At 38.6% G+C, this 13706-nt stretch overlaps 1 protein-coding gene across 1 annotated transcript in view; it reads left to right on the top strand.

Moving 5' to 3' along the window:
• PRKD3 (protein kinase D3) overlaps positions 1-13706 on the top strand; it is an 82800-nt gene that overhangs the window by 22754 nt on the left and 46340 nt on the right. Inside the window, exons 2-5 of the mRNA XM_004711111.2 lie at positions 3297-3435; positions 6001-6132; positions 9243-9400; positions 13078-13270. Coding sequence (XP_004711168.1) covers positions 3297-3435; positions 6001-6132; positions 9243-9400; positions 13078-13270 — 622 coding nt within the window. The remainder of the gene's footprint in view (positions 1-3296; positions 3436-6000; positions 6133-9242; positions 9401-13077; positions 13271-13706) is intronic.

The following is a 13706-nucleotide window of genomic DNA, read 5'->3' as shown; positions in this document are numbered from 1 at the left end:
CTTGATTCTCCTCCTGTCCCACTATCATGCTCAGTCCCCACCAGGATTTCAGCACTTCCTCTTTGTTACATTCCCCTTGATCATGCCCTACCACCATCACCAATTTCATAACCTTGGGATAGCAGTCGTGCGCTTCTCACATTGGGCATTCAATCTGCTACAGTTGAATTTTAAGTACAATTCAGTTTGCTTAATGGGGTTTTCACATCAAATCCTACTGGTCTGGCCTATGAAGGATGTTATGCACCTCGAAGGGGCAGTCTAAATTCCCAGTAGTCTATAGCACACAGCCTGCATCACTAAGGCCAGGGTAGAAACTAGATCAACAGTGTCCAATTAGGAACGTAGTATTGGGCGTATCCTCCTCTCCTTGGGTTCTATATAAGTAATGTTAAGTGTTCCCATTGAGAGGTTGTTCCACCTTGTTTACTCATTAAAGAAGTGTAATTGCCTTTCCTGAGACATACATACCCCACTACCCGTTCCTTAACTTGGTTTTCCAGTAAGGTTCACTTATCACTCTTACAGAATTGTCTGTTGATTTGGGGTGACCTTAGCACAAAGTAGGAGCCGTTTGTCATAATGGTTATGTATTCCTTACTGCAATGTGCAAGGTAAGCAGTTCGAAAGCCACCAACCGCTCGCTCCACGGGAGAAAGATGAGGCTGTTTATTCCCATGAGTCTCCATGAGTTGGAATCTATTTGGTAGCAGTGAATTTGGTTTGGTTTAGAGTTAGAATAATGTTACATGGTAGCAACTAAATGGTCTTCTCCCTCTCCCCCCATCTTGAGAAACTAACCTCAGCTGAGGTGTGGTCTCCTTTTCAAGTGCTTTTTAAGATGTACATATAAAGGCGGTGCTATATGTTTGATGGGCACTAGGCAGGCTCTTTATCTTGCGACTTGAGAAACTGGATTACTTGACATAAGAGCTAGAAGCCTGCCTTCACCTTGGTGTTTATCATTATAGTAGTGGACTCATATTTGCCCTTTTGTGATTGACTCATTTGGCTCAGCTTAATGGTTTCCAGGTCCAGCCAGGTCATGAAGTGTCTAATGGTTTCATTGCTGTGTTTTAGTTATGCATAGTATTCCATCGTGTGTATGTCACAGTTTATTCATGCTACTGATGGGCATTTGGGCTGTTTTCAGCTTCTTGCTGTCATGAACTGTGCTGCAATGAACACAAGGGAGCACCCATCTGTTCATGCCTGTCTCTTTACTTCTTTGGGGTAAGAAATATCCAGCAGAGTTATTGCTGGGTTGTATGGTATTCCTATTTCCAATTGTTTAAGGTAATGCCATAGAACTTTCCACGATGGTTGTATGTATTTACAAGTATTCCAGTCATGATTGTGATTACACAACTCGTTTTAAAGGCAATTTAACCAGGAATGGAGGTGTGATGTTCTAAAATTGATTTTGGTGATGGTTGTGCAATTCTTCTTGATATGCTTGAACAATTAAACTATTGAATTGTATGATATGTGGATTAGGTGCCAATTAAAATGTAAATTAAAAAAAAAGCTCCAATCTCTCAGCACCCTCTCCAGCATTTGTTCGCAATTTTTTTTTAATCATTTTATTGGGGTCGCCATTTTTTTGAAATGGCCTATCATTGTGGATGAAAGGTGCTATCTTGTCATTGTTTTTACATTTCTTAAGCTGTAAGAACTGCAAGGACAATGGTGGGCCCCAAGTTGCATTATTGAAAAAGTTCAGTGGGCAAACTATAAACCATACAAGAAACATCAAAAGAAAATGGAAGTGATACACAGTCACCATCCTAAAAAGCATTAGTAAATGTCCATTTACTTAAACAAAAATAAAATTTAAACAAAAACAAGTTTTTGTTTATTTTATTTTATTTTTGTTTATTTTAAATGTTATTGAAGGATGCTGTCTAAGCTACACTGAAGGCATTGGCAAAGAAACAAGGATCCAGGAATTTAAAAAATATCTATTGAAAATGTTTCAATACACTGGATGCACCACTGAAGGCACTCATTTGTCTGTGCCAAGAAATTTGGAAGAGAACTACTTGGCCAAATGACTGGGAGAGATCCATACTTGTGCCCATTCCAAAGAAAGGTGATCCAACAAAATGCAGAAATTATCTAACAAAATCTTTAATATCTTGTGCAAATAATATTTTGCTGAAGTTAATTCAAAGACAGTTGCTGCAGCACTTCAACAGAGAGGTGACATAAATTCAAGCTCTGTTCAAAAGAGGACATGGGAGGAAAGATATCATTGCTGATGTCAGATGGATTTTGACTTAAAAGTAGAGAATACCAGATGTTTACTTTTGTTTTATTGTCTATTCAGTTGTGGGGCTCATAACAAATTAAGAATAGCATTTTGAAGAATGGGAATTCCAAAACTCTTAATGATGTTGTGCAGAGTCTGTACAGGGACAGTTGTTTGGACAGAACAGGGAATACAGACTGTTTAACAGCAGGAAAGGCCTTGTATTCTACTCCCCAAATGTCTCAACACTATAGTCACAAGAAGTGGAAGCATTGAAATGAAATAGGACATGTATAAACAAATCTGTGAGTTTCACTGTGACCAGAGGTTGTTTTTGTTTATTTTATTTTATTTTTGTTTATTTTAAATGATACCATAATGAATCATGTATTTGTAAATGGTACATAGATATAAAGAAACGTACTAGATAAATGGTAAAGGCTATTGGTGGACTTAATAAAAATATTCAGTAAGTTAGGAATTCATTTTCTACAGAAATGACCAATAAACTTTTTGAGATGATGGCAGTGTTCTGTTTCTGTGATGTACAGTATGGAAACCACTGACGAGGGTGGCGGCTGAACACTCTTACTGTGGCTAGAATGAAGAGCCTAATGTTAATTTTAATTAGTTTAAGTATTCACATTGAACCTAGTAACTAACCAAATTGGGTAGTGCAGTTCTAGAGGACAGGAAAGACTACTTATCTTTTAGGCCATGTGAGAATAAAGTAGCATTAAGTTCAAGACTATTTTCTCCACTGGATACAGAAATCCTCTATTTCTGATTTCCGGTAATCGCAGAGACTGTTGTTTTAAGATTGCTAATGTTGGTTTTGTCTTTAAGCTACTTTTTTTATTTTTGAACTTTAAAATGAACTCAGATACTTGAGTAGTACATGTTTGATTTTTTTCTATATTAAGAATTAGCAAATAGAGATTGTTAGGCATATATACTACAGTTAAATTTTTTTCATAAGATTAAGATATTACTTAATAAAAATAGAAAACGATGGGTGTACTGATATAGGATTATTTTCCTCCAGTTTCCAGAGTGTGGATTTTTTGGCATGTATGATAAAATTCTCCTCTTTCGCCATGACATGAACTCAGAAAATATTTTGCAGCTGATTACCTCAGCCGAAGAAATACATGAAGGAGACCTAGTAGAAGTTGTTCTTTCAGGTAAGTAGATAGCTTCTTTTATTTTGTTGCCTTTTTTTTAATCATTGAGTCTCATTTCTGGACTAAGCATTCTGTTCAACTATATTTGGTCTTTGCACTGTATCTGGTTACTTCTTTTTACCTATCTATAATAGTAATCCTTCCAGGAAAGTTATCACAAATGAACAAATAAGACAGTAGCCCTGAATTACTTATTTTGGTGTCACTAAGTTAAAGGAACTATTACTTGAACGGAAAGAGGAATATAAGGGGGTTTCAAAAAATTTGTGGAACATTCCATTTTATTTCCATGTTTCCATGAATTTGTTGGAGCCTCCTCATATTCTGTTTCTTTCTCTCTACTTCTACGAAAAGCCTAAAAGAATGGAACGGGTTCAGAAGAGAGAATCGGAGAGGTGACATGATGGCAGTGTGGAAGCAGGAATCGTGACACTGGTGGTTTCCTTTTAGTTCTCACTGAGCATTTTCCTATCTCTCTCTCTCTCTCTCTCTCCTTTTTGTTCACACCATTTCTTGACCCCTTTTTGTCCCTTGAGCTGACCACTATTTCTTCTCTCCTCCAACAAATGGGGAGGATTATTAGTAAGTAGTTATAAAATAGCATGGGAGCAATGCCTGACCTCCTCTGACTTCATGAAGAGAAGAATCAAACAACATCAGTCCAAGGCTAATTACTCTCAGACGTCAGACGGAGCTGTGGCATGTCTGCACCCTCCACCAACTGCCCCTTTAAAGGCACACGCTACTTCTCTGCTCGGTTAAAACATTACATTGGCCACATGAAACTACAACAATGCTTACAATTACTGGGTTTATTAGGGAAATACCTAGTTAAAAACCAGGGTTAGGAACATTCAGGATCCAGTTCTTGGGTCAGGACAGACTCTTCTCAGTCATGCTTGCAAACACACCCAAATCTTCAACTTTGTGGCCTGTTGGGGAAGTATCACAAAGCTCTGCTAGCTCCTCTCAGTCCGATGGCTACTTGGCCTCCGCCCGACTTATACGGACAAGTGTAGTCCTGCGTGTTGAGCACTCACCCATGCCAGCCAGTGAGCCTTGGTCTTCAGGTGCTTGGCTCTAGCTCTGTGAATTAGCAAACTGATCTCCCTCCAGTTTAGATACCTGGAGGCAGTCTACTCATCCAGCAATCCTCTTGGTGACCTCAAATACCTCATATTTGTGTAATCCCATCCAGTCTTTTGGTAGGAATTATAAGCCCTCTAACTATGGTTAGATGGGCCATATCAAGTAGTTAACTGCACTGCAACTCCACAGTGGGATTGACAGAGTTTCCAAGCAGTTAATTTTATCTTTTAGGCAGGGTTTTCATTATAGACCTGCAATACCTGGTAGACCCGCATATTTTTTGTTTGCCAGAAAAGGAGAGAGGAAGAAAGGAAAGACAAAAACAATCCATTAACCAAGGATCTGGAGTTTTGTTTTGGTTGGTTTAAAATCATTTTATTGGGGGCTCATACAGCTCTTATCACAATCCATACATACATCCATTGTGTTAAGCACATTGTACATATGTTGCCATCATCATTTTCAAAACATTTTCTTTCTACTTGAGCCGCTGGTATCAGCTCCTCCTTTTTTTCCCTCTCTCCCTCAGGAACCCTTGATGATTTATAAATTATTATTTTTCATGTCTTACACTGACTGATGTCTCCCTTCACTCACTTTTCTGTTTTCCATCCTTCTGGGAGGGGGTTATATGTAGAACCTTGTGATCGGTTCCCCCTTTCTCTCCCTACCTTCTCTTTCCCCTCCTGGTATCGCTACTCTCATTATTGGACCTGAGGGGTTTATCTGTCCTGGATTCCCTGTGGGATCTAGAGTTTTACCACCACGATTTTTTCCTAAACTCTTCTTTGCAGCCTATTCTTAAAACCCTGTCCCCTTTTCCCGGCTAGCCACCACGTCTCTCATATTTTGGAATCTTCCCATTCATCTTAGCCTTGCATTACCCTTCCCTGGTCCTTTTTCCTCTTCAGTACTGAAGGCCTTCACTCCGCTCTCCCTGGAGGTTCACGTTCGTTCTTTACTGTGGACCCCTCATCAGACTGTAGCAACAGTCGCTAACGACTTGCAGGTGGGCAGGAGAGAAAGGTCCTACTGCTTCATTGCTTTACTGAGAGAGAGGTGTCTCTTTCTTTTAGCCACTAGCACTGTGGAGGATAGACAGCATATCTTGGGACCCCAGTGATTTTTTCCTACAGAAGCATTGCTGTAATTGAGGTATAAGTTCCATTGCATATTTAGCTTTAGTCTTCTATTTCCCAATATTATACATTAAACTTTTTAATGGGGATAAGTAGGCCTAACAACTATTTTTAATCTTGTTGCTATGAGAAAATGCCTTCAAAAGTCCAAATATCTAACCTACAGATCTAAATTTATAGCTCAAATTATTTGAATATTAAAACCCTAATATTAAGTCCTGAAAATTTTTCATGTGGTCAGATGAAACTTGTAGAGATTATTGTGTGCTTACTTAATATATATCACTTTACATATATGTAAAATATTTATTTTATCTAATGTATATATTTTTTAAAGCTTTGGCTACATTAGAAGACTTCCAGATTCGTCCACATACTCTCTACGTACATTCTTATAAAGCTCCTACTTTTTGTGATTATTGTGGTGAGATGCTGTGGGGATTGGTACGTCAGGGACTGAAATGTGAAGGTGAGTAGTTAAACATTTTTGGAATCATTTGAAGTAGGATTTTACAGCTTTCTGTTTTTCTCATGATTAAGTGTGTTCTTTAGTAATCAGTGAAAGCACAAGGTCATTGGTGGTGACATTTGGGATTGAGCGATCTGGACTCTGTCCCTGACTCCTTTTATGTGCCCATATTCTCAGGAAACTTAGTAAACCTCCCTGAGCAACAGTTTCTCTGTAAAGTATCATTTACCTGATGGGTTTTATGAAGAGTAAATGGCTAAAGGCTGGAGCCCTGGTGGTGTAGTGGTTATACATTGGGCTATGATTCACATGGTCAGCAGTTCGAAACCACCAGCAGCTCCTCAGGAGAAAGACTGAGGCTTTCTACTCCCGTAAACAGTTACAGTCCTAAAAACCCACAGGGGTTCACTATGAGTCTGTTGATTTGAAGGCAGTGAGTTTGGAGGTGGAAATGCTTAAATGAGGCTGTGAGCCCCCTCCTCCATCCCCGCCTTCCCCCCAAAATATATAATCCTTCCAATTGATTTCAATTTATAGCAACCTTGTAGGGCAGAGTAGAGTTGCCCCATAATATTTCCAAAGCTATAATCTTTACTTACACGATCGACTCACAAGGTCTTTTCTCCTGTGGCATAGGTGGTGGGTTTGAACTATGGAACTTTTGGTTAACTGCCAAGCACTTAACCATTGTGCCATCAGGGATTTTAAAATTAGGTTTATTCTACCTAGTTTTAAAACCCTGGTGGCATAAAATGCTGGACTGCTGACCAAAAGACTAAAGGTTTGAACCCGAAAAGACCCAGTGATCTCCCCTAAATATTACAGCTTTAGAAATCCTTGGGACAGTTATCCCCTGTTCTGTAGGGTCTCTGGAGGAGCCCTGGTGGTGTAGTGGTTACTTGTCAGCGATTTTAAACTATTAGCCGTCCTTGGGAGAAAGATGGGGCTTTCTGTTCCTGGAACAGTCTCGGAAACCGAGGCAGTTCTCCCCTGCCCTGTAGGGTGGCTCTGAGTTGGCATCCAACTCAGTGGCAGTGAGTTTGGTTGGTATAAGATCTCTATGCGTGGGAATCAGTGTGACACACAACACGAATAAAATACTTGGTACAAAGTAGTTCAGTAAATATTAACTTTCTTACCTATTTGTAATCTCAAAAAAAAAAATCAGTCTTTCACATACCACAAAGTCAACTTTAATGCTTTCGCTTTCACAAAATCACCATGTTTTCTATCTTAAAATCCTAGTTTTACTTGAAAATGGTGTTTTTCATTAACATTCCCATGATGATTTTGCTTTCGGCAATGGAAGACAAGTTATAGTGAGTATATAAAGTTAAAAGGTAGCAGCTTCTACAGAGTTCTACATTTTAAGATTATGTATTTCAAAGTGGGCGAAGTGTTTCGTTGGAATCTGAAAACGGCGGACACATTATATCTCGTTTGCTCACCCTTTCCTCGGGGTGTTTGAGCCGCCTGTGAGTGGGACAGACACCGTCCTTCCGCTAGTGTTGGCTCTGAAAGTCATCTTTCAAACTTTTGACCTAAAGCTTAGCTGTCCTGAATAATATTTAAGGAGGAAGAACTAGAAATAATTGATAAAGTAATTAGCTAGAATTCAGGCAGCACATAATTATGTTTGAGGTACGAGGGCTGGTCATCTTATTTAATTATTCCAAAGCTGGAAGAAAGATATTTTACCAATGAAGGGTCTGAAACTCAGCCAACACAAATGACTTATGTAAGACGACCTAACTAATGTAGCAAGGGAGAATTAAAACCCATGTCTGTATAATTTATCAACATCATAATTGTCAGTTAACATTTGTGGTGTACTTCACTTTATGCCAAGGATTGTCATGAGTTAAAAACGTAATTCTTACAGAAAACGCTCTGAGGTACTTCCTATTCCCATTTTATTAAAAAGTTGGAGAAAGGTCACCAACCTACTAGCAAGTTAGAACCAGGATTTGAAAGGTAGTCTGAGTCTAGGGCCCATTCAACTCCCAGTCACAAGGCAGTACACCAAGCTATAAGTATACTTTCTAATTCAAGTTTCACCATGGTGCAATAGTTATTGCTAGCATTATTTTAATATTAAATGATGCGTTTTAAATGTTAGGTGCCTTTTTCACAAACTCTTCTAAAGCCATATAGGAGTTATGTGCTGGTAGAGGTAAAATAGTTCATAAGAACCAACTTGTTGAGACAGTGGACTAGGAAATTGTTTAACACAGTGTCACAGCATTTCTCCCTTTACAGAAACAACCAGGCCATTCAGCTGAATTACATGGGCAATTTAAAAAAATACACTCAAGAGGGCCACCTTAGAATTGACAATTAGAATCTGTGGAAGACTTGGGTACACTCCAGGTTTTGAATGAAAACAGTTCTCAAAAGTGGTGTCTTGGAAGGTTTTTGGGTTTTTTTTGTAATAAACCAGAGAGTAAATATTTTAGCCTTTGGGGGCCATATGGACTCTAACTGTGACTTAACTCTGCTGTTGTAGCAGGAAGCCAGCCGTAAACAATATGTAATCAAACGAGCATTGGTGTGTTCCAATAAAACTTTATTTATGGATGCTGAAACTTGGATTTTATGTGATTTTCACGTGCTACAGAAGGAAGTTGGTCTGCAGGCTTGTTTCCTGGCCGGTGCTTTAACCTAAAGGTTCTCAAACTTTACTGCGCATCATTATCACCTGGTGGCAATTACAGAACACAGATCGCTGGACCGAACCCCAGCTTTTCTGCTTTAGTAGCCCTTGGGTAGTAGAGCTTAATAGTTTACTTTTCTAACAAGTTTTCAACTGGTGTCAAAGAGACCACATTTCAAGTACCACTGCTATAAGTTAACTGACTCTTTTTACAGAGTTTCCTATAGTTCTTGAATTAATTAACTTCTACTTAGCCTGCCATCTAAGTTCTTTACTTAGGGTAGGTATTGTTGCCAGGGAAAATAAATGAAATAAAAAGTACATTTAAAAATATATATCATCATACTTGCATGGACGCTTCAAAAAGTTTGTGGGAAAATTCCATTTTCCATTAACTGTTTTAAGCCCTCTCATACATAGTAAGCTTCTTATATTTTACCTTTTGAACTATAATTAGGCTGTGGATTAAATTATCATAAACGATGTGCCTTCAAGATTCCAAATAACTGTAGTGGAGTAAGAAAGAGACGCCTGTCAAATGTATCTCTGCCAGGACCCGGCCTGTCAGTCCCAAGACCTCTACAGACTGAATGTGTAATCCCTTCCAATGAAGAGGTATGTATTCTGATTAACGCAATGGCATTTTACTAGTTTTTCTCTATTCCTTTAGAGTTTAGGACATCATCCTAGATGGTAATTTATATACTAAAAATTAGGAGCTTTCCTATACATAAGAAATGTAAACTGCGATCGTGGATATATTGTAATAGTAGATAAATGTAATAGTGGGTAGATGTGGCTAAGGATGTTCCAGGAATGATGAACTGCATTTTGCATACCTTGGGGTCACATTATTTATCACTTGGACCTCTGTGATAAACTTCCAACCAGGTGTCTCAAGCTGCTGTTCTCTTCGATTCCTCTTAAACACTGCAGATCAAATTTCCTAATACACGTCTCTGAGCATATCGCTTTTCACTAGGGAGCCCTATATCTTCCATGTTTCTGACAAGCCGCTATCCAGCATTCCCTGAACACACCTGTGCTCCTACCTCCCTTTGCTCTTGGTGGTATCCATTCCTCATGCTTTTTCCAGATGTAACTCAAAAGCTACCTTTCCTTCCTTACCTTACCTTCTCCCAGTTATTTTTTTCTGAATTATAGTGCTTTGGTCACCCCTCCTCTGTAGTGCCTATAGCACTTTGTCTTGTAAAGTTTGCATATTAGGATAGTCTTATTTGGAGGAGACAAGGCTCATATCTTTATGTGCCTCTCATTGCCCTGCTTAATGCCTGGGTACTTAGTAGGTACTCCATGAGGAAGGAATGAGTGAATGACTGACCTTGCTGATTCTCTATACATATCTACTCAGACATGTAAATCTGCACACAGATAAGGCCATTGAAATTCAGGTATGTGACTTGTCTGAAATCCAAAATCAATTAGTAAAAGATATTATAATGTAGATTTCATCTTTTTAAAAATGTAGATTTCACAAACGATAAAAATGTAGTACCCCCTCCCGTTCCCCCCAAACCCTGATAATATGCCATCCCTTTCAAGGAAAAAAGGATAAGAATAGAACATGGGAAAAGAAAGAAATAGCTTCCTGTATACTGATACTTGATAGTACTTGAAATTAATTTCATCCATATGTTGCAGGTTTTTGTCATTTACCTGTAAACCCTTTGGTTTTCTATAAAGTAAAGTCAAATCAAGCCTTTGGGATTTCTGTCTTGTTACCCTAGTCATAAGACTATTCTAAACAGTCACTTCTGAAATCTTTTCACTAAAATCTCATATACATAGTATGTAATCCTAGTGTGAGATTTATAAAGGGAAGAGTGCTGTGGCATAAGGAACTAGGATGGGAGTGAAGGACTATTGAAAAGTTTCAGTGTGTACCTGAGGTGACTGTGAAGAGTCAGGGAGGGATAAGCCAGATGCTGGGTCCAGAAGATGTGCTCCATTCCTGCCTTTTGCCAGTGATGAGATCCCAGCCCCTGCATCTCAGAGGCCTCGTTTTTATACACAGCAGGATGGCACTCCAAGGAATCCAGTTAAAATTACTCACAGGCAAATCCTCTCAGTAATTACCCATATCTTCTTCACAGATCCTTGTAGGGAAAGGTTGTTTGGTGGGAGATAACACTGAGTATCAATAGTGCAGTCAAATTTAACTTATAATCCTTAACCTCTTTAATGATGCTCCTGTTCTCCACTGCTGGACCATATCTTATTTATGCGTATATGACCTGGACCCTCTGGCAGATATTTCCAGTAGGCATTGCCTTCCTACTAATCTTCATTAGCTAGGCTTTTCCCAGCCATTCCGAAAGCAGCTTTTTTTCCCCTCTCAGCTGTCGCATAGCATTATTTACATCCATTACAAGTAACAGTACCCCAGATAACCATTAAACAAAGAATGTAGTCCGATTCACACCCTATATAAGGTCAGGTCATGTTCTCTTCCCTATTTCCCTATTTCGGTAGATATTCCTATCCCATTTCTTTGTAGGTAATGCCTTCCAAATGACTGTAGTCATAGTTCTATGAAATCTAGAATTTTAATCTATCATATAAGGGATTATGACAGCATTGGAGGGCCATATTAATTAAATACAACCCAGATATGAGTGGGGTCCATGGATGGTGCAAATAGTTAACACACGTAACTGCTAACTGAAAATGTGGACATTCCAGACTACCTGCGTATAGTTACACACATAACTGCTAACTGATAATGTGGACATTCTAGATTACCTACTGGAAGAAAGGCCTGGTGGTCTACTTCTCAAAAAACAGCCACTGGAAGTCCCAGGGGCACAGTTCTACCTGGTGACACACATGGGGTCACCGTTGATGACAACTAATCTTTTCACTGGCTATGACAAATAAGGTGACTGCTACAGCCACAGTACCCTGAGAGGCCGCTTGTATACATGCGCTGTATCAGTGTTTCCCAAAGTGTAAGATATGGAATGATTTAGGGGACAGCAAAATGCAGGCGTAGACATCGACACTTTATCTGGGATTATAACCTGTAGTACAAAAGTTGTTACTTTCCAGCAGGGCACTGAATAATTGTTTTTTGTCTTTTTCCTTTTCCCCTGAAAAAGGGGATGGTAGGCTAAATAAACTTGAGAACTTATGTTCTATCATAGCCCTATGCCCTTGATCTAGGGGCAGATTAAGCAGTAACCATAGTACTCACCAGCATATAGTAAGATAGGTATGCAGGGGCTACATTGTATTTACTTACTAATCTGTAGTGAACTCTTTCACCTGCGTTTCACCATGTGGAAGATGTGCTGACTCCTAGGTGAATTGTGACAACAGATTGATAAGCACAATTAAGGCTTTAATGCTATCTTGCTTACTGAGTTGTCTGCCTCTGACATGATCCAAGCATACCTGACCCAAAGCCAGTCTCTAAGAAACTCTTGGCATAAAAAGAGACCTCGTGTGAAAACTCTGCCTTACAGTTGTAATCTATATACTTTATGATGAATGGCTCAATCGGTCATACTCTGTCTTGTGTGTTTTGGCCTTGAAACACAATGAGAGTGGTTGGAATGGGAGTAACAGAAGCAGAGGAGTAGATGAGTCCTCCTTAGAACATGGAGCCAGGAAGGAGAAAGGATCTGAAACATTGCTTTCTGGTTCTTGGTTCTTTCTTAGCTCTGCATTATCACAGCAATGTTCCTTTTCCCTTGTGTTCAAAAAGTTCATGGAAAAGTGGAATTAAAAGATAATGGGATTTTCCTGTGACCTTTATAAAGCCCCGTTGGGTATATTTTTAACTTTTGTTAAAATAAATTTGAAATATTGAGGCAGCTTCAAAACATTTTCAGATAACATGTTTAATAATTCAACATGATCAGCAATAAGGTTTCATAGATTTATTGATTTTTTCCTGTGAGTAATTCCTTAGGCTTTTGAAGGGATTTGAACATCTGTTATGAATTAAGGTTTGGTGTGTGTGTGTGTGTGTGTGTGTGTGTGTGTGTGTGTGTGTTTTATTTTTAAAATGATATATGTACCCAGCAAGCAATAGTTGAGTGGTGAATGTGTATATGAAAATATCTTGGGTTGATAGTATCTTAGTTTTGTTTTTTAATAAAAAATTCTGTGCTTTCTTCAGTCAAGCCTTAGTAAGTTAAGCTTCCAAAGGAAAGTGCTGTACTCCACGTTTTTTGGCTGGAGTATCTCAGATAAATGGCTCTGTGGTCAAACCCTGCTCGTAATACTTTGTCTTTAATCTGGCTATGTTTACGAAAATTATGTTTCAGTTACATATTCACCAAGAACCAAGTAAGAGAATTCCTTCTTGGAGTGGTCGCCCAATCTGGATGGAAAAGATGGTGATGTGCAGAGTGAAAGTCCCACACACGTTTGCTGTCCACTCTTATACCCGCCCCACAATATGTCAGTACTGCAAGCGGTTACTCAAAGGCCTCTTTCGACAAGGAATGCAGTGTAAAGGTAGGATTAGATGTTTTCCTACAGTTAATTCATATCCATTTTTGTTTAAAATATTTTTAGTTCAGAAGCTTTAGCCAAATAAATTTATAGTCTTTTTGTTTGTTTGTTTTTAAAACTGGTATGTGAAGGTATAGTCAAGTATCTTTTTTTTTTTTTAGATCCAGAATTTTTTATTGTTCATGTATGCAAGCAGATAACAAACATTCACTAAATGCTGCTTTAAACTTTGAAAATACAAGTTGATGGTACAACTATTAATCAGAAATATATCAAACTTTGATATTTTCTTGAAAAGAACAAACCTATAAGTGAAATTTGAGTTACTTTTTTTTTTTTGCTTTTCAACATTTTTTTTAATCATTTTATTAGGGGCTCATACAACTCTTATCACAATCCAGACACACATCAATTGTGTAAAGCGCATTTGTACATTCAT

The sequence above is a fragment of the Echinops telfairi genome, unplaced genomic scaffold (genome assembly GCF_000313985.2).
Source record: "Echinops telfairi isolate 266 unplaced genomic scaffold, ASM31398v2 ScPeMD7_10;HRSCAF=50, whole genome shotgun sequence".
Taxonomy (NCBI): Eukaryota; Metazoa; Chordata; class Mammalia; order Afrosoricida; family Tenrecidae; genus Echinops; species Echinops telfairi.
This window is presented reverse-complemented; position numbering and strand designations above follow the sequence as displayed.